This window comes from Emys orbicularis, chromosome 7, assembly GCF_028017835.1.
Source record: "Emys orbicularis isolate rEmyOrb1 chromosome 7, rEmyOrb1.hap1, whole genome shotgun sequence".
Lineage (NCBI taxonomy): Eukaryota > Metazoa > Chordata > Testudines > Emydidae > Emys > Emys orbicularis.
Genome location: NC_088689.1, coordinates 75,661,747 through 75,680,623, shown reverse-complemented (window position 1 = coordinate 75,680,623; position 18,877 = coordinate 75,661,747). Strand labels below are relative to the sequence as shown.

Genomic DNA, 18,877 nt, shown 5'->3' with positions numbered 1-18,877 from the left:
GCACGTGGGCCACACTCAGGCAGGCTGGAAGCACCACAGAGGAGTGCAAAGAGGCTGTGCCCCCAGTCTGCTACGGATCACTGACGCGATGCGGGGCTGGCGGCTTTCTCCAAACACTGGGATGTCTCTATCACTGGGGTTGGAGAGCAAAGCTCTGGGCTCCCTCTGCAAACAGGAGCAGTGAAGATGTGCTGATAGCACAGCCCTCCTCTGCTTGCAGGGATGAAGGGAAATGAGGGAGAAATACCCAGCAGAAGGAAAGGCGCAAATACAGGAAGAGACTGAAGGGGCTCAGAGGAGGCTAGAGAGTTACAGTGGGGAGCCAAAGCCAAGGTGCACGGTGCTCTGGGGACAGTTTTATCTGCTAGAAGACACCACAGCCCTTGAGAGATGCCAAGGCGGTGCCTGCACTGGGCAGCCAAGGCCTGGCTGCTGCAGCGGGGCTCTTGGAAGGGTGGAGTTCACCTTACACCACACTGAGGGCACCAGATAATCTGACAGACCGCGCGGCAGTGAGCTACAGAACTGAGCCTGTCCAGAGTGATGCCAATGATACAAAGACTGACTCTCTGGACACAGGCATGTGTATCTCCTTCTGCTGAAGGGGACAGATAAGGCGATGACAACTGTTAACGTAGGTGGATTTGCTGGCTGTGTAAAGGTAACGGCCTCAATCGTGGCCAAAACCTGACTTCAGAGCTGAAAGCAGGAATCTTTACAGCTTGAGCTAGAAAGTCAGGCTGGGGCTGTGGAGCAGGTACAGCAGGCTGCATAACACACACTGACCAGTGGGTTACAGGAACAGTTACATTATTGGTGGGTCAGTCGCAGCCTGTGATCGTGTCAGGGACCCAGCGTGTGTTATAAGAATTTATCATTACACTCCCAGCCCTGCCTCTAGCACCAGAGCTGAGCTAAACAGGAGGAAGGTGGCTGAATAGAGGGCTGGATTTCCCACAGTGCTGCGTTCCAGCCAAGTCAGAGGGAGGTGCTGCTATCCAGACCCACAGGCCCCAGGAGCAGACAATGCACCAGAAGAACAGCAGCATCACTAACGTATCTGACAAATCCTGCAAATCAAGTGAGGTGCCGAAGGATGGGAGAAGGGGTCCTATGGGTTCCACCTGTCCACTGGACAAATGTAACCCAGTAACCCCTGATCTCTCAGCCTGACTGCCACCACAGGCAGTATTGTAAACAGGAGTGCAAGTAGGGTGGTACCCTCCAGTATGCAGTAACAGCAAAAGATTTTTAGCGGGTACGGGGTACTGGAAAGACTTGGGGCTAGCCCCCACCACATAACAGCACAATACATATGCTAACAAACTTAAACAAAGCCTTTGTTTAAGTTTGTTAGCATATGTATTGTGGTTAAAGAATGAATGCCCTCCCTAGCTGCATTCTGCTCCTCTACCCGTACCCACGAAAAATCTCTTGCTGTTACTGCGTACTGGAGGGCTGTTAAGTTGGTCAGGAGTCCTCAAGAGGGCAGGAGTGGTGGGGACGGAAGGTGTTTAAACTGTATTTTTGATTCTGTTTCTCCCCATTGGTCTGAATTATCCATGACATCCATACTGCATCACATCAAGTCCAAATCATTAGAGAAATGCCTCTGCCTGCACTGACCAGAGGATGTTTGGATTCTGATGTCAGCCCAGTTCTGCAGCCTGACAGGAATCAGGTGTTGTCCCCAGTGTATACAGAATTCTTCTTTGCAGCCAAACTAGTCTAACATGCATTTTGTTAACTGGAATTGGAGCAGCAAAACAAAGAAAATAAATGCTTCATTTTCCAGCTTTGTGGGTGAGAGAACTATAAGTCAAGATTATAATGCTGGACACTGACGGTCTTAAACCAGCTGCCTCAGGAATCTGCCAAGAACTTTGCTGAAAATATGTTCCTCATTTTAGCAACGGAGCTAAGACTTATCACACATCTGCCCACCTTTATTCGAATGAAGCTCCTTCTGATCTGACAGCTCAGGCATTGTCAGTTTCATCCAGAACAATTTACAAACTTGGAACCTAATTCTGTAAACTCTTAATCATTTGATCAATCCCATTGAAGACAATGGGATTATTTGCATGGCTATGGACCACTTTTGTAGACTGGTAAGAGTTTCAGGAGTTTGTTCCTATAAAGGAAGTTGAATCACCCATTGAAATGCAATGTTTGGGTACAATACCATAAAGCAGTTTAGGATACAGTTCTACTTAAAATTTGTCTTTTAATAAGTCAGACATATGCTGAAATGGCTCCTCACCCAACTCCCATATTCCATATAAACAAACCGAATATTACATATTTGTGGGGAAGTGAGTAGTTAAGCATGTTGATGTCTGTATGTACAAAGGGGGGTGTCAGAGGAGACGGAGAGAGCAAGGGAGCCCCGGGCTGGGCGGAATCACATGGAGGGTCATGTGAGGAGGTCACGTGCCCCCCCTTGTGTCCCTCCCATAAGTGCAGTACCAGCAAGAAATGATTTCTACTTGCACCTCTGACTGGAAACCACAGGCCGGGAGTCTGTTTGACTGAAGGAGGGGAACAGCCAGCGTGGGTTGGTGCTTTGTGCATTAGGACACAGTCATCTGGTCACCACTTTTTACATAACAAAACTGCCCTCTTGGATAGAGAGGGGGAGCCCGGTGGATTGTGATCTCTGGATTTCAGCAAGGCTTTTGGCCCAGCGGTGCCCTCACTCCCAATGCAGACACTGGGGTAGGGAAGGGTAGGGAAGATGAGTTGAAATGATCCAAGGGACCAGAGAATGATGAATTTATGAGAGAAGATGAGAGTAATAATGGTGGTTTCCCTTAAGCTGTGAGGCTGGTTATAGGGGTGGAAAACACAATAACTCTGACTGGATAATAATACCCATACCAAGACAGGACACTTCTAGGGGACAGGGGGAGTAAACTGGTTTAAGTTTAACAAAGGAAATTAGGGAAGATCTTTGGACCCAAGACCAATGAGAAAGGGGAACATCTTGGTTCAACACACTCACTAGGTATCTGTAAGGAAAGAGAATGTCTGGGAAGTTTAGCAAGGGAGTGATAGACAGAGGGATGGACTAGGAAATGCAAGGCCCCTTCGGCTGCCTCCTTCTCAATTTTCTGAACCTGACAGTCTGAGCGCACCTTCTCTCTGTTTATTTCTCTGGATTTAAAAAAATAGAGGTGGGAAAGCCCCCAGCTGCCATCCGCAGCAGAAAGCTGGGAAGAGACTGGAGAGTGCAAAGACAGTGCATTACTCTGGAGTTTGCTGGAGCCAGGCAGTGGGGGGGGGGGGGGGGCAGGAAAGAGCTGTGTCAGACCTGGAGCTCCTGAAAATGCCTCAGGCAAGACAGCAGCATCACAGGAAAAACTGTTTCACATGTATCCAAGTTTCAAGGAAATGGATATGGGGGGGAGGGGGAGACACCCTAGCAATGAAAGCCCAGAGGAGGATTTGTCACAGCGCCCGGAGATAAGCCAAATGCAGACAGATGCACAAACCAATAAAGGGAGCCAAGGACTTTTGGCTCAGCAATTCGTTGGGGGAAGACTGCAGCACGGGTGAGAGGAGCTCCAGCGTCTGGCTGGGCTCAGCACGCCAGCCCCTTCTTCCAATCCTGTGCTTGAGGAGGTTTGCTCTGGCTGACCCTGAACTCTGATACGAATTGACAGGGGACAAAAGGGCAGCAGGGTTTGCCAAGAATCGCCCTAAGTAGCAAGGGCTGCTTTAGCCTTCTCTGTCCAGGTGAGCGGCTGCCCCCCCTTCCCCCAGTTCTCGCTCTCCCACTCTAGGCAAACCTTGCATATGAGAGCTTCCACCCCCGCACTCTCCATGGACACTGATAATGGGCCTTGCTTTCCACGCTGGCAAGCTTACTGGGTTCAGAAGCACGGTCAGGAAGAGTTCACCACCCCGAATGCTTTTGTCCAACTCCTTGGAGCCCCCAGGATATTCGTTGTAGAAGATGGTGTGAGTAAAAAGCCCACACGTCTGTCGAGGCAGCACCTAGTGGAGCCGGAGAGAGGGAACATTAGAGAGGATGCTGAGAGCATGTGCATGGGTGTGTCGAGGCAGCACCCTACAGAATGACCTGGAGAGGACACCACGAGCGAGGGACCCAGAGCGTCACAGGTTTACAGGATTCAGACATTCCCCTCATTCACTTGCTCATCCTGCTCTGAGTAATGGCGCAGGGGGTTAGTGGGATCTCAGCTTCGTGCTAGCGTGCATGGTTCTCCACCACATTCCCACAGGGGCTGACCCATCCATCCGACACACAGGTCAGGGCAGGTGCTGCAGATGTGCCTCCTCGGAAAGAGCCCTGGAGTCTGAAGAGGAAGAGTTGGCTCCTGCAGAGATGGTGCTTTCATGGGCCGGGATGCATGGCTTTGGAGACACGTACTTGCTGGCGTTTGGGAGTTTTCATTCTAAAACCTCACATACGGTAGCCTCTACACTGCACTGACTCGGACCACAGAAGCACAACAACGGGCTCTTCCTCAGCTTTGATGGATGGTTTCGGAAAGGTTCAGCACTCAAGGTACTGGGTGGAGCTTCTCAGCACTGGTAACCTAGAAGCCTCCCTCAGCTGACTGCCGCCATAGCTCCTCCCAGAACTAACCCAAAGGGCTCCACTCTCCCAGCTGGTAACACTCACCATGATGTCGTTATGGATGAACCCTCGCCGGTACCGGGCGGGCCGCAGGTGGGGATACTCCTCAGTGCTGGTCACCTGGATGCCCCAGACGGATTTCCAGGCCTCATAGAGCTGTGTATGGATGGGATAAACTCCAGAATGATGGGGGGCCACAGCATAGCCCAAGTCCGTGGGGATCCCATGTTCCTGGAAGCAGAACACAGCTTTCGCTCAGTATTTAACTCCCCATTGTCTTTAATGAGAACCACAGCAGTGCGAGCAGTCTCCCCGGGGACCCTGTGTGAAATGGGAAGCTCGGAGTGCTGCCAGAATCTATCCATACAGGTAGCAAAGGTGCTTATACATCAACCAGGGCATTCAGCACCGCAGCAGCTACTCAACAGCCACGGGTCACTCGGAGCTGTGACAAACAGGACTAATTCACCAGCCTGACCTCAGCCCCATCGGTTACAATGGCCAAACCAATCAGTGCCGCTGAAGAGGCAAATCCCGCTCCTATGCTGTCCAGAGGAGCGTTACCAGAGCAGAAAAGCAAAACCATGCCTGCCAAGTGTGGAGGGAAGGGAAGATGCAACTTGGCTCTGTCTTCGAGAGAGAAATGCTAGGGGCAGCAGGGAGCAAGGGGGCTGTGCAGAGTGGATCGGGGACTTGGAGCCAGGTATTACATCAAATCAACAGGAAAAATTTGAATTTCGTGGTTGGAACTTCATTGAACGGTTCTGGTAATGACAGGAATTAGGACACCTTTGCCGTGGTGGTTTACAATACACCCGGGGCCCCCTGACAGAGTCACAGCCTGTAAAGGCTCATTGGCTAGGGTATTCTATATTGTGTGTTTAATTGCTCTCCGAGTTTTGTATCTCTTTGCAACGGACGGTCACGTTTCTGGGCCTGTGTCTGAAAGAAAATAAAATCAGATATTTAAGCGGGGAAGAAAAGAAGTGAACTGTCGTTATAACATTGTGGTAGCTGTGCTCTGAGGTTAGGAGCACTCATGTTACCCAGGGTCAAGAGGTCCAGTGACCTGGGCATGAAACAACAGACTCTTACTCCAATGGGGCTTGGCTTATAACTAATAAACCCATAGCATGGGCTGAAGAGAGGCTTGTTTTCAAAGGAATCTGCAGAAGATGTTTCACCCCCATGCCCTGTGCTGTGAGTATTAAGCATATGTGGCCCCAGCAGCCCAGGACTTTCCAGATGGTCCTTTCCCTCCACTTGACAACAGGGAACTTCCCTTAAACTGAAGTGACTCTCTGGGAGGCCAGTGTTCCAACCTTGAGCACCCTATGCTACTGATCAGTTGAGGGTAATGCCACGTAGTCCCCTGAAAAACCTCAATGAAGCAATAAGGACAGAGCAGGAAATGCTTCTTTACAGTTTGAGTTTGTACCATACTTTGAATTGGATAGTAGAAGTAGCACCAGAATGATTCAGCAGTCAGTGCCCCATGCCCACACCCAGCACAGCGTTGGGAACCATGCTTTGTAATGTAGTAGGAGCCACACACTGGTGCACAAGTACCAGGACACACGTTCCCCTGGGCACTAATGCTGGGTGTAATACTTTCAGGCAGTAGGGACCATGCACCAGGCCAGGGAGTCACACTCAGCTTTTCAATCCACCAGGATTACCACATTAGTGCCTGGGCTCAGCAGGAGCCAAGCACTCATTTCCGGGTGGATGCTTTGGGATTTTGAAGCAAAGTGAATGAGCCTATGGACTATCGATGTCACCTCTTACCAGCGCAAATTGCTTGTTGAGCTTCATTTGCTCAGCCAACACGGTGACGTTGTGGAAGAGGTGAGGCTGCATGTGACTCCACATGTGTGGGAACCACCAGAACTCTTTCCTGTGTTTAAGTAGCATGTCATCACCTTCATCTTCCTCATCTGTACCTGCAGGGAGCAGAAGGTCCATAGCAGGAGGGTGGTCAGTGACCTGAGGCAGTAGCTAATCTCTTGTAATTCAACACTGGCAGTGCCCAGAGACATCCTGCATTAGTTTTACTCACACACCCCCACCCACCCAACCACCATACTCAGGGTGCTGCCGATACCACCATCCTGCTGGAGGCAGCCCCACTATGCTCAGTTCACAAGAGCTGAAGGAAATGATTTGATCAGACAGACAGCATTTTAGAATCACAGGCTGTTCCCAGCACGCTGTTGGGGAGCTGTGCTAAACTATGGGACACTGCAACCAGAGGACACAGACTCAGGGGAATGTTAGGTGGGTGGAAGGAGCTTACCTGTGTGGTAGAATTTCCCAGAGAAGCCCAAGTTGAAAGTGAAATTGGGGACTAATGTTCTCAGCTTGTTCTGAGTGTTCAGGAGAGCCTGTTTGAATGGAACGGGAGAAAGAAAGATTCACATTCAATTGCTCAGTCACATCTCTGCTTTGTTGCGTCCAGTTCAGTTCTGGAAGGAGGTAGAGTAGCATGGAATCCTGTTGTCCTCCATTGTGGCAAGGCACCGTAGCCCCTGGAGCAGTGGTTCTGAACCCGCGGCCCAATCAGCACACAGCTGCAGCCCATGTGACATCCTCAGGGCCATACTGGTATTTTATATATTGTGTGGATGCGGCCCACATAGCACAGAGAGAGCTGCATATGTGGCCCACAATGATAAATAGGTTGAAAACCATTGCCCTGGAGCGAACCATGAAGCAGGACCATGCCACAGAGGAATTTCCTCAATCCCACCCAGAGGGACCACTTCTCTAGGTGAGGGATGGACTACGCTCCATTACATGGAGTCTAGTCTTGTCTCCTGCACGACCATGTCAGCCCAAAGGCCACAATCAAGTGATGCCCCCTTGTCCACGGTCTCAAAACCACTGAAATGGATGTGAAATGCCTGTTCTGAGACACAGAAGGGCAGCAAATCCCACCTCCCCATTGCAGCTTCTTAAGGCGTCTCAGGCCCAACATCAAGGCTCCCCTCCTCACCCCTCCTAAGCTGGCCGGGACCATGTTGTTGAGTTCCCACCCCAGACCAGACTAATGGAAGGCAAGTTTCTGTGCACTCTGCTGGGTCGGGCTCTCGAGGGTGGAGAGACAAAGGGGGAGAATTCAGTGCTGCTGCAGGGATGAACATAAGGGACCCAGAGCTCACAGCACTGCTTTAAAAGGGACCCAGAGCTCACAGCATCGCTCGTGACGGGTTACTGGATATACATATACTGCTGGGGCGGGCCCCTCCCAGGTGACCCTGCCACCGGGCCCCTCCCAGGTGACCCTGCCACCGGCTAAGTGCTTCAGAGAATCATAGAATCATAGAATATCAGGGTTGGAAGGGACCTCAGGAGGTCATCTAGTCCAACCCCCTGCTCAAAGCAGGACCAATCCCCCACTAAATCATCCCAGTGACAAGCCTGACCTTAAAAACCTCTAAGGAAGGAGATTCCACCACCTCCCTAGGTAACCCATTCCAGTGCTTCACCACCCTCCTAGTGAAAAAGTTTTTCCTAATATCCAACCTAAACCTCCCCCAATGCAACTTGAGACCGTTACTCCTTGTTCTGTCATCTGGTACCACTGAGAACAGTCTAGATCCATCCTCTTTGGATCCCCCTTTCAGGTAGTTGAAAGCAGCTATCAAATCCCCCCTCATTCTTCTCTTCTGCAGACTAAACAATCCCAGTGCCCTCAGACTCTCCTCATAAGTCATGTGCTCCAGCCCCCTAATCATTTTTATTGTCCTCCGCTGGACTCTTTTCCACATCCTTCTTGTAGTGTGGGGCCCAAAACTGGACACAGTACTCCAGATGAGGTCTCACCAATGCCGAATAGAGGGGAATGATCACGTCCCTCAATCTGCTGGCAATGCCCCATCTTATACAGCCCAAAATGCCGTTAGCCTTCTTGGCAACAAGGGCACACTGTCGACTCATATCCAACTTCACGTCCACTGTAACCCCTAGGTCCTTTTCTGCAGAACTGCTGCCTAGCCACTCAGTCCCTAGTCTGTAGCAGTGCATGGGATTCTTCCGTCCTAAGTGCAGGACTCTGCACTTGTCCTTGTTGAACCTCATCAGATTTCTTTTGGCCCAATCCTCTAATTTGTCTAGGTCCCTCTGTATCCTATCCCTACCCTCCAGCGTATCTACCACTCCTCCCAGTTTAGTGTCATCTGCAATCTTGCTGAGGGTGCAGTCCATGCCATCCTCCAGATCATTAATGAGGATATTGAACAAAACCAGCCCCAGGACCAACCCTTGGGGCACTCTGCTTGATACCAGCTGCCAACTAGACATGGAGCCATTGATCACTACCCGTTGAGCCCGATGATCATGAAGCTCCCTCTCAGTGCATCTCTTAATCAACAGGGACCAGGCAGGAGTGCTGGAGCTGGTGAATCAGGAGCTGCCTGGTGACGGAGATGGCCTAGTCCCAGGCAGTTATTTACATTTTAATAGTTTTTCTAAAAAGTGACGGATCAGTGACTGCACCAAAGTGAAGGTGGTAACCTAGCAATAGCAGACTTGGGCTAAATGCTAATGCACAGCGAGGTGGCCACATGGAGCGTGCGCACAGCTCCTCTGGGCCACAGGCACAGAGAGGAAGATCTCTCTGCATCAGCAATATTTCACAAGTTCCTAGGAGTGTTGGAGAGTACATCGGGGTGCCCCAACATGGCTCATGCCACATGGGACATTGGTAAGGCACACTGGTCTCCAGCTGGTAAAAATCACATCCACAAACCCATACTCTTGTGCCATGGAGGGACCACGCATTTAGTAACCAACTGGCATGCATGCAAATCACTGCAATTATAGTTATTTCCAAGGGATGCCTAATGCGCAGTGCCTGTGCCACTAATTCACTAGCTCATGCTGACTGGCAGAGAGAATGAATTTCTGTCTCTTCCCACCTGCTGTGCGCACACATCCCTTGGAGAGGGAGGGTGAGTGCTGGAAGATGTAGGAGTTTATTATCTGAGCCCTCCAGCATGAGCTCTTCAGTGCAAACCTATAAACTGTGTTCACTAGGCTGGGAAAAATTCCTCCTCCCCTCTCGCATGCATATGCTTCTTGGTGAGAGCTAAGAGGAGGAAGGAAATGGGCTCTTAGTGCTGCCTGGTGATACAGGGCAGGGTGCTGATCATCGTCACCATATTGATTATTTCTGGAGTGCCAATGATGCGCTTGAAGCTGTCCAAGAGCCTGCACTAACCCAGCCACCCAACTCCTTTCTGGTCAAGGGGCTGCTGGCCTCTCTCCCAGCATAAAAGGCCAGAAATTTCAGCTCCCCCTCCTCACTCAGATGTCAATGGCAACAAATGCGTAATGAGCCTGGGACAAAAGGTAAGAACAACAGTAGAGGCTAGGCTCCAATCCCCACTGTGCTCATGGGACTATCCCATTCCTAATCCCCCAAGGGAACCGATGCGTTGGGGAAACATGGCCTATGGCATCTTCTGGAACCTATTGTAAGGGCTAGTTTACACTAGAAGCGCTAGAGCGGTGCAGCTGCACCATGTCCGGTGAAGATGTCCTATGTCGATTGGAGAGAGCTCTCCTGTCAGCATAATATAAAACCACCTCCGCGAGCGTGTCAGCAGAAGACATAGCACTGACCACACCGACGCTGAGGTCGGTGTAACTCACGTCACTTGGGGGTGGCTGATTCACAGCCTTGAGCGACATAACCTGTAGTGTAGATAAGCCCTAAATTCATCCAGTGCTTTGGAAAGATTCAGCCTGGCTGTTCTGGGGCTAAAGGCTACACATGGTTCAGAGCAACAGCTTTCAGTCACACCAACCAAATGAACAAGGGGAGGCAGTTCCTGTGCTACTCCGCTGCTAGCTGTGAAAAGCTCCACCTTTATTACCATCTCCAGAGCCACCCTCCTTTCTCTGTGGGAGTGAAAGAGGTCTCCAGCTACTCCTGTTTGCTGGGAAGGTGAGAGAGAAGAGAGGAGGCTAAGGAGCTTAACATTCCTCTGCAGAGGGAAGTTTAAAGCCTGGCTTGGGTTACCAGGACAACCCTTCTGTCAGCTAATAAATCCTAAATAACCCTGCTTCAGAGTGGGCAGCAAGTCTACTGCTTAGAGAGAGTCACCCTGGGGAAGAAGTGGGGCAAAGGGAGCCCAGGAACTGAGGCTTTGTCTTCACTACCCGCCGATCCGGCGGGTAGCAATCGGTTTTTCGGGGATCGACTTACCGCGTCTAGTGAAGCCGCGGTAAAATCGATCCCTGATCGCTCTGCCGTCGACTCCGGAAATCCACCTCGGCAAGAGGCGGCAGCGGAGTCGGCGGCAGCGGTCGACTTTCCCGCGTCCTCACCGCCAGGTAAGCCGACCTAAAATACGCAACTTCAGCTACGGTATTCACGTAGCTGAAGTTGCGTATCTTAGGTCGGACCCCCGCTGCAGTGTAGACCTAGACTACGGAGAGTATTATGCTGCTTTCTGGGCAAGTCTGTTCTTAATTATGTGCTAGACCTTCTACGGATTACTGGTCCTTCGTAAGAGCTCACTCAGAAAACAGCACCACACAGGTTCAATCCCATTTCACACAACTCCCTGCTGGGTAGGAGAAGAGAAATGATAGGAACCAACCAGGGCCTGCAGTGGAAATTCCTCCAACCTTCTCCTGATGAACTGATACCCTAGTCAGGAAAGATGAGTGTGGGGGGGGAGATGGTGTTTGTAATGGAAGGGAGAGAGTGTGAGGACTGGCAGGCAGGAGACCTGGGACCTCTAGTCCCATCCCTGCCACTTGCTCAGTTTATTTTCCCTCCCTATACTCACCTCTTAGGGGGTGCTGTGAGGTGTAGTTCAGTACCATGTGGAAAGTGCTCTGAGGTGCTTGGAGGAAAGGTGCCAGAGAAGAGCACATTGTTATACTTACTAGTACATGAAGTAACCAGACAACTGCAGGCAGGTCCTCAGCCCCAAACTCTGCTCACATGACACTGAACTTAGTCTGCTAATCGCCCTCTACCCCCAAGAAACTGCCAGCTTCCTCAGCTGGTGGGAAAGGGGGAGCCTACCTGTGGTCCTGGCTCTTCTTTTCAGCAGCCTGACCACAGACCAGAAAACCTCCTCTGGATTCCAGCAAACTCAGACCTAGCCTTATTTTTGCTCTGAATCCCTTGGAGAGCTCTGAGTATCTCTATTTGATATCCTCTATTTACCACCATTCGAAGGCTCCTACTGGAATGTAATAATCCTGCCCTTTAGCTGGCCAAAAGGGCCACTGTTGGCTAACAAGCAGTGTTGGCTCCAGGAAACAAGAGACTGGGATTCAAATGCAGCTCACTACCATTAACTCGCCAGGCCAGCCCAGATCCAACCTACCTTACAATTGCTATAATCTGATGGAGAATGTCCTCCAGATTCTAAGGACTAATTTTTCAGATGTCTCAATCCAGCCTGTAATTTAGCTCCAGTAATCAGCTGAGAGAACAAAACTGCAGGCACAAGCAATGGATACCTAAATTCCACCACCCAGATTTGTGTGCACTCAAGAGGATGTCTAATTTCTATCACTTGGGCCTGCAATTAATTACCCTCACAACTGGGGGGCTTTAAAAATTATCCTAGGGCCCTAAATATTTACTTAAAAAAAACATTGGAAAGAAATTAAAAGAAAAGCCCCCTTCTTGGTGTGACCCTTTTAAAACAAAGTCTGCAGGCTCCCACTGCTGGCTCTGCAGAAGAATGCAGCAACAATCACCACAAACTCCTGATGCTGCTGGTGCACAGGCACAGCCCTTTCTATGGGGGGTAGGAATTCTGTGGGAGGAGACAAATTAGCCCTGACTGTATTTTGTTCAATGTGGCTATTTAAGCCGCCAATCCTTTTCTAACATGGCATTATGGTCCTAGACATCACAGTGTTATATGGCTGAACAGTCCTTTATATGATTGGGCCTTTTTTAGATGTAAAATGTTTCACTGAATAGAGATTTTCACTATTCAGCACAAAACCTTTCTCTCTCTCTCTCTCTCTCTCACACACACACACACACACAAAAGAAGAGAGAAAAGAAAGATGAAAGGAGACAGGTAAGAAACGGGGGATGGGGATGGGGTGGGGAGAAGAAGAAAGAAACAACAAGGCTGAGGGGGAAAGAATGTGCGGAAGAAACAAGAGAGGAGTCCACACAGAGAAAAGCAGGAGGGAGGAAAGCAGAGCGCCCAGCTTGGCTCTGAGCTGCTGTCAATCCTGGCATACTTGCACACAGGACAGACTCCTCTGTGTAGAAATTGCGCCCATGGCAACTGGACTGCATCTACTTTGGCAATTTTCTGCAGTTTTCCCACTGTTGCTCCAGCACTGGGTGCAGCTCAAACAGTGCTAGCAACTGTGAAAGCACTGGTGCAGACAGAGTCCAAGCATTTTTAGTGCTCCAACCAAAGCTAGCACCAGGGGGAGAATTGCTAAATATTCTCTGTTTAGGTAAGGACAGATTGTAGGATTCAAAGGGGCAAGTGCCAGGATGCCCCAGCCACCCTCAGACAGTCATTTGAATTCCTTTCTTCTATCTACCTTCACTGGTGAAGTGCAATCATTGGCCTACACCAACAGCTAAGCTACCAGACTCACCAAACAAGACTGCTCACCAAATGACTAGACAACCTGTGTTCTTTTAGAGGTGATCTGCAAAGGAGCAAACATTAGACTTGTGGGTTTGGTTTTGGGTTTTTTTGGGAGGTGCTTATTTGTGGTGCATAAGGAGGGCCTGAAAGGATTGGGGAGGTTAGATAGAAAAACGGGGTTCTGTTATATTAGAAATATCTCGCCTTGACTTCCAGTTTGGCTGGCAGATTCTGTGGCGGATGGGAGCACTAGCAGGATTATGGATTCACAAGAGATTGAAAACTGAACAAGTGAGAGGTGAAAGGATTCTCTGAACGCTAGGAAAACTTTTTTTGTTTTTGTTGTTAACTATGTAACTCCAATTCCTGACAAACACTTGGGAGAAAAGTTCACCCTATGAAAGGTCCACCCCAGCTTTAACTGAAGGTTGAGAATGCTCCCATGCCCATTTTTCAGCAAGAACAAATAGTCAAGGGCTAATATTTATAACATAAAAACAAGCAGGAATTTTTTTTTAAAAAAGAAAACATTCCCTCTGCCAAAGTCACCTATAACTGGCACACATTTGGCCAAGAAACATGGAGGGTTTTCATCCTCCCTGGGATCTACGGAGTTCCTTGAATGTAGATCTGTGAATTGAAACAGCCTGGCTGAAACAGCAGTAATCTCTGGGACCTGAAGCAATGTTCACTTCCCAATCTGCCCTCCCTATCCGCTGTCATCTAATCTAAACTTTCAAATAAAGAGCTGTGGTGGTGCAGTAATGTCCCTGAAGCCCAGAGTTCATGTTAAAAGCCCAAAGAAACACCAGCTGTTTTGTCACGGTTAGGTTCCCCTCCCCACAGCACAAGGCCATTAACAAATCCATGAAGTTAGTTCTTGCTTTAAAAAAATAAAAATTCATGAACCTCTCCTGGTGCTGCAATCACAGAGCCTCTTTTAAATGGATAAATCTGGGCTTTATCTGCTTTGCCTGAGATTCTCTGTTTACTGATCTCAGATTATTCCTCCATTTCACAGTTAAAACCCAAAATGAAACATCTTTTAGAATTATCTGGTCTGGTTGGTTTTTAAAATCATTAGAATAGACTTGTGTCCTGTCTCCAGGGCTTAGGCCAATTGTCTCCTGCTTCCCTCCCAGGGTCAGTGCTCTGCACGGCTAGGAATGGGGTCCCCACCTTTCCCAGTTTGGGGAGGGGTGTCCTGGCTGGGATAATGTAGACCAGTGTCCTTTGAGCTAGACTTTCATGACATCTGAGTGTCCCAAAACACAGAGCTGCAACCGGGATTCATAGTGCCTGGGGCAAGGTGTAAGTGCATCCCCAAGGTGAGTGTGTACACATACAGAAATAATTGTTTGGCACATACTGTCAGCAACCACTTAGCAAAACAATTAATGATTTATTTACAATACCTGCTCCCTGGTCCGAGGCTTGTGCCTTCTCTTTCTCCCCCTTTGAGTTTCCCTCTATCTCCCTTCCACCCTCATTTCCTTTTATTTTACACTCCATAAAAACATTTCCGTTTTTCTTTCACATTCACAAGATCTTCAGGAAATTATTGCTATTTCCTATATAAAAAACAATTTAAAAAAAAAAGGTCACCAGACAAAGTAGCAGCACATACTGAACTTAGGGTGACCAGATGTCCCGATTTTACAGGGACAATCCCGATATTTGGGGCTTTGTCTTATATAGGCGCCTATTACCCCCCACCCCCTGTCCCAATTTTTCACACTTGCTGTCTGGTCACCCTAACTGAACTCCCTGCAGACACAGAAACTCAACACAAAAGACAGTCAGTCCCCTTGCAAGAGACAATTTTACCAGAAGAAGCATTAGGTGGGAGTGACCATACATATGACAGCAAGCCATGTAACACTGAACAAGACCACTTTTCTGCACATAGTACGAACCAGTAACACTTTGAAGGGATGAGAGGATGGGATTTTTAGTCGAAATTCCATCAATTACAGTTTCAATGGATGGCAGAGTAACTTTGAGGAGGGTTAGATAGATGTTCAAGTATTATAGGGCAGTTCTTAAATAACAGATGAGATATAGTAGCTCAGCAGGATAGCCCGATCACTTCATTTAAAGTCCCTGATTCGCTGCGCTAGGTAAAAGCACATACAGTACAAAGGCAAATGCAGAAACACAGGAAATGCCACACCTAAATAGATTCCTGTCCAGATTCCACCCCACTCTCTCCCTGTCCTGTCCTTTTCTGACTCCTTCCTCAGTTATGTCATCACCACCCAGTCATTCAGGGCCACGATCAACAAACCCCCAAAATGGCCCCCCTCAGACTCCTCCCCAGCAGTGAGGCCAAGGGGAGAGCTCCTGGCCTGAGCTCTGGGAGCTGCTCTGTGCATCTCCGCTGACCCTTATTCCCGGATTGCTGGACACTCCTTACTCCCTACACAACAGGTGATCTGCAGAACTGGGGGCAGACGGGCTGAGAGGAGTAGGTGAGTAACCTGAGGCGAGAAGAGAGCTCCCCACTCTCCCAAGTGCTGTCCCGAAAGGTCACAGGAGGGTTAAACACTAGACTGCAGCAGTTTTATTGGTTGGTGTGCCAGGTGCCAGCCTTTGGGGCTGAGAGAGGACATTAGGCTTCTCTGCATGTGATGCTCTCAACAGAAGCTGCTCAAATCAAGATGGAGCTGCTCAGATCAAGTTGCATTCTGGGACCCCCATGGACTCCATCACTATATTAAAGATGAGAAAGAGTAGACTGCTGCAGTCATTCTCACCTTTAACCTACAAGTGCTACTCCTGAGGGACCCACCACCCTCAGCCCTCCATACCAAAAGCCCATCCCACTGAAACTCAACCCCTGCATCTGGAGCCCCCCTGCACCAGACCCCCACCTCTGCACCCAGACCACCCCCCACTGAGCTCTCTGCACTCAAACCCTCACCATGAGACCCACCCCCCTGCACCTTCCTGAGGCCACACATCCAGAACCCCACCCAGCTGCACCAGACCCCCCACCCCACCAAGCCCCACTCCCCCAGGACCCAGGCCCCCCTGCTGAGACCCCACACCCAGACCCCCCACTGAGCCCCACCCACCTTCACCTGGAAGCCCCTGCAGTCCCATTGCCCCTGCACCTAGAACCCCCCAATGAGCCTCTGTGCATCCAGATCCCCCCACACCTAGACCCCTCACTAAGCTGCCTGCACCCAGATTGTCCCACACAGAATCCTCTCACCCCACACCTGGATCCCCCCACACTGAGCCCCTCCACACTTGGATCTTGCCTGGTTAAGTCTGCCTGCCCCACACCTGGTGCGCCTGGTGCAGAAGGGCAGGGCCCCAGTGTGTTTCTGGGGCAGGCCCAGGCCTTGTGCTGTGTCAGAGGCGGGTGCAGCCTCACCACTGAGTCCGTGTCCCCGGGGTGGGAGGTGAGGAGGCTGCAGGGTGATCTCCCACCTTCATGCAGCCAGTGGCCTGTGCTCCCACTGCCATGCTGCAGTCTCCGTATGTATTTATTGACAAATAAAACTTGCAGAATTTTAAAATATTGTACACAGAAATTTTAATTTTTTGGTGCAGAATTCCCTCAGGAGTAAAGTGCAGCCCATGAAGGCTACAGGTCCCAGAATGCAATGCAGCATCTTAATCTGGGCAGCCTCTGTTGAAAGCATCATATGCTGGGACATATAATCTGCATGGGCTACAGTTCTACGATTGCAGCAATCTTAGGGGCAGCCCTGCAGCTCCTGGCAGATTGCCAATGTAGCCCTTGATTGGACCAAGGGGCCTTATTTAGGTGCCACTGGGTTATCCCTTCAGGCTTTACCTCCACATCAGACACCTTCATGCGAGTGCCCTCTTTGCCCACAAATATGTCATCGATGTCCACGAGGATGTAGCGGTCAAGCGTGAGGCAGAGGCGCTTGCCAGTCAGGTAAGCAATGGCGTCCACAAAAACAAGTTTGTGCAGCCAGAAGTTGAGGTTATTGCCAAAGAGGACCCGCTGGATCCCGTCATGCAGACCCAGGTCCTGCACGACAGTGGCATGCAGTGCTTTGTGGGTGGCCAGGTGAGGAATGGATTCTGAAGACTTTGTGCTGGCCAAGAGCACAGGCTCATAGGTGCTGTGGTTTGATTGGAACACAGTCCAGTCATCACCGGGCAGGGGACCCTGCTCCACCTCGTTGGCCCGAGTGATGTAGAGCAGAGGGGCACTGGGGTTGATGTGATAGTCCCGGAGCCCTAGGTTAGAGTGTAGGAAAAGGGGGAATCCCTTGAGCTGAGCACTGAGCAAGCTGTTCTCATTGGCTTTGAAGAACCCTATAATCCCCACTCCATACTCCACACAGTATTTGTCCAACAGCTCCCGGTTCCAAGCATCTAGGTTCACATATTTAAGGACATTCTCATAGATGATAAGAGCATAGCGGCCCCTGTCCTTGTCTGTCAGGGTGGGCATATCCCCCTTGCCAGGGGCAATCTCTGTCCTGTATTTAAACCGGCTGGATTCCAGGATGGCCACAATTTCCTGCCCCAGCTGGGAGTAAATGCTTTCCACAAAGACTAGCACCACAGGCTCAGTGCGCGAGGTGTCAACGGATTTGGTGAGCCTCCAGCTGGCCTGGGGTGGGATCGGGACCCTGTGCTGATTGCTGCAGTCGCTGAAGGGCAGGGGCAGTGGCTCCTTGATTTTGGGGCTGTTGGTAACATAGTAGGCCAGGAAGCACATGGAGATCAGGCTGAAGGCAATGAGCACCAGGATCAATCTGTGGAGCTCCAGCTGTCGCACGTGCCGCACCACTTTCCACAGCTGAATCATGGTGAGGCGGGCGGCCCACCCCCTCCTCAAGCTTTGCACTCAAGTCGCCCTGGAGATCTCCAGCGCCACCGTGGCAGCACCCAGCAGCAGCTCGCGAAGAAGAAACAGTGGCTGCAGAGCGAGGGAAAACTAAAGCGAGCAGCTTCTAGACTAGACTCCCAGGGATCTGCCATTTATCTCAAGTAACCATGGTCCTCAATTCCCATCGCTCCTCCGTGTGCTGCCCCCTCTGCCACTCCTCTCTCTCAGCCAAGTCCTAGAGAGGACGGGGTGCTTATAAACGCCTTTGTTTCCAAGCCCAAATCAGTCAGCCATCCTGCGCGCTGTGTGTGGAGCCGGGGAATCCCACTTGGCGTCTATTCCTCAGCTAGCCGCTTGCCATTCACATGATGGCACCTTCTGGCTACACCTGCAATTAAAGAGAGAGAGAGAGACTTTCAGTAAGTGTTCATAATATTTAGCAGGCTACAGGGATCAGAGGGGCTGGGGTAGCAGGTGGGCATGGAGGCAGGGGAAGGGCAGTCACAGATCAGACCAAGCTGCTGGCGGTAGGAAATGCACCATCAGTAAAGGAATTCAGGTGAGCTGGGGAATGACTCTGTTGGGCTTTCTAGGAAGGGATCTGCAGGGAATAGAGATGGTGCTGTTCCCTCTTCTGGGATTCTCACACACTGTGATGCCAGGAGCCTGCAGCATTTGACGTCCCCTATCCCTCCTTGTGCCATCTATGGCACTGGGCACAAGAGAGGAATCCCCTCCTACCCAAGCCTCCCTCTCACAGCAGCATCACGGGGCCTCACTTCCCCCCTTTTAACCTGCTCTTGTCATAATAACGTCCGTCCCCTCTCCTCCCCTCCCCCCGTTGCCTGCTTCCTT

At 50.3% G+C, this 18,877-nt stretch overlaps 1 protein-coding gene across 1 annotated transcript in view; it reads right to left on the bottom strand.

Moving 5' to 3' along the window:
• The window catches only part of NDST2 (N-deacetylase and N-sulfotransferase 2), a 33,053-nt gene extending 14,688 nt beyond the window's left edge, over nucleotides 1-18,365 (bottom strand). Inside the window, exons 1-5 of the mRNA XM_065407692.1 lie at nucleotides 17,009-18,365; nucleotides 6,903-6,990; nucleotides 6,395-6,549; nucleotides 4,652-4,837; nucleotides 3,871-3,999 (exon numbers count right to left, since the gene is read on the bottom strand). Of these exons, the coding sequence (XP_065263764.1) occupies nucleotides 3,871-3,999; nucleotides 4,652-4,837; nucleotides 6,395-6,549; nucleotides 6,903-6,990; nucleotides 17,009-18,001 (1,551 nt within the window). The 5' untranslated portion in view covers nucleotides 18,002-18,365. The remainder of the gene's footprint in view (nucleotides 1-3,870; nucleotides 4,000-4,651; nucleotides 4,838-6,394; nucleotides 6,550-6,902; nucleotides 6,991-17,008) is intronic.
• Between the last annotated feature and the right edge of the window lie 512 nt (nucleotides 18,366-18,877).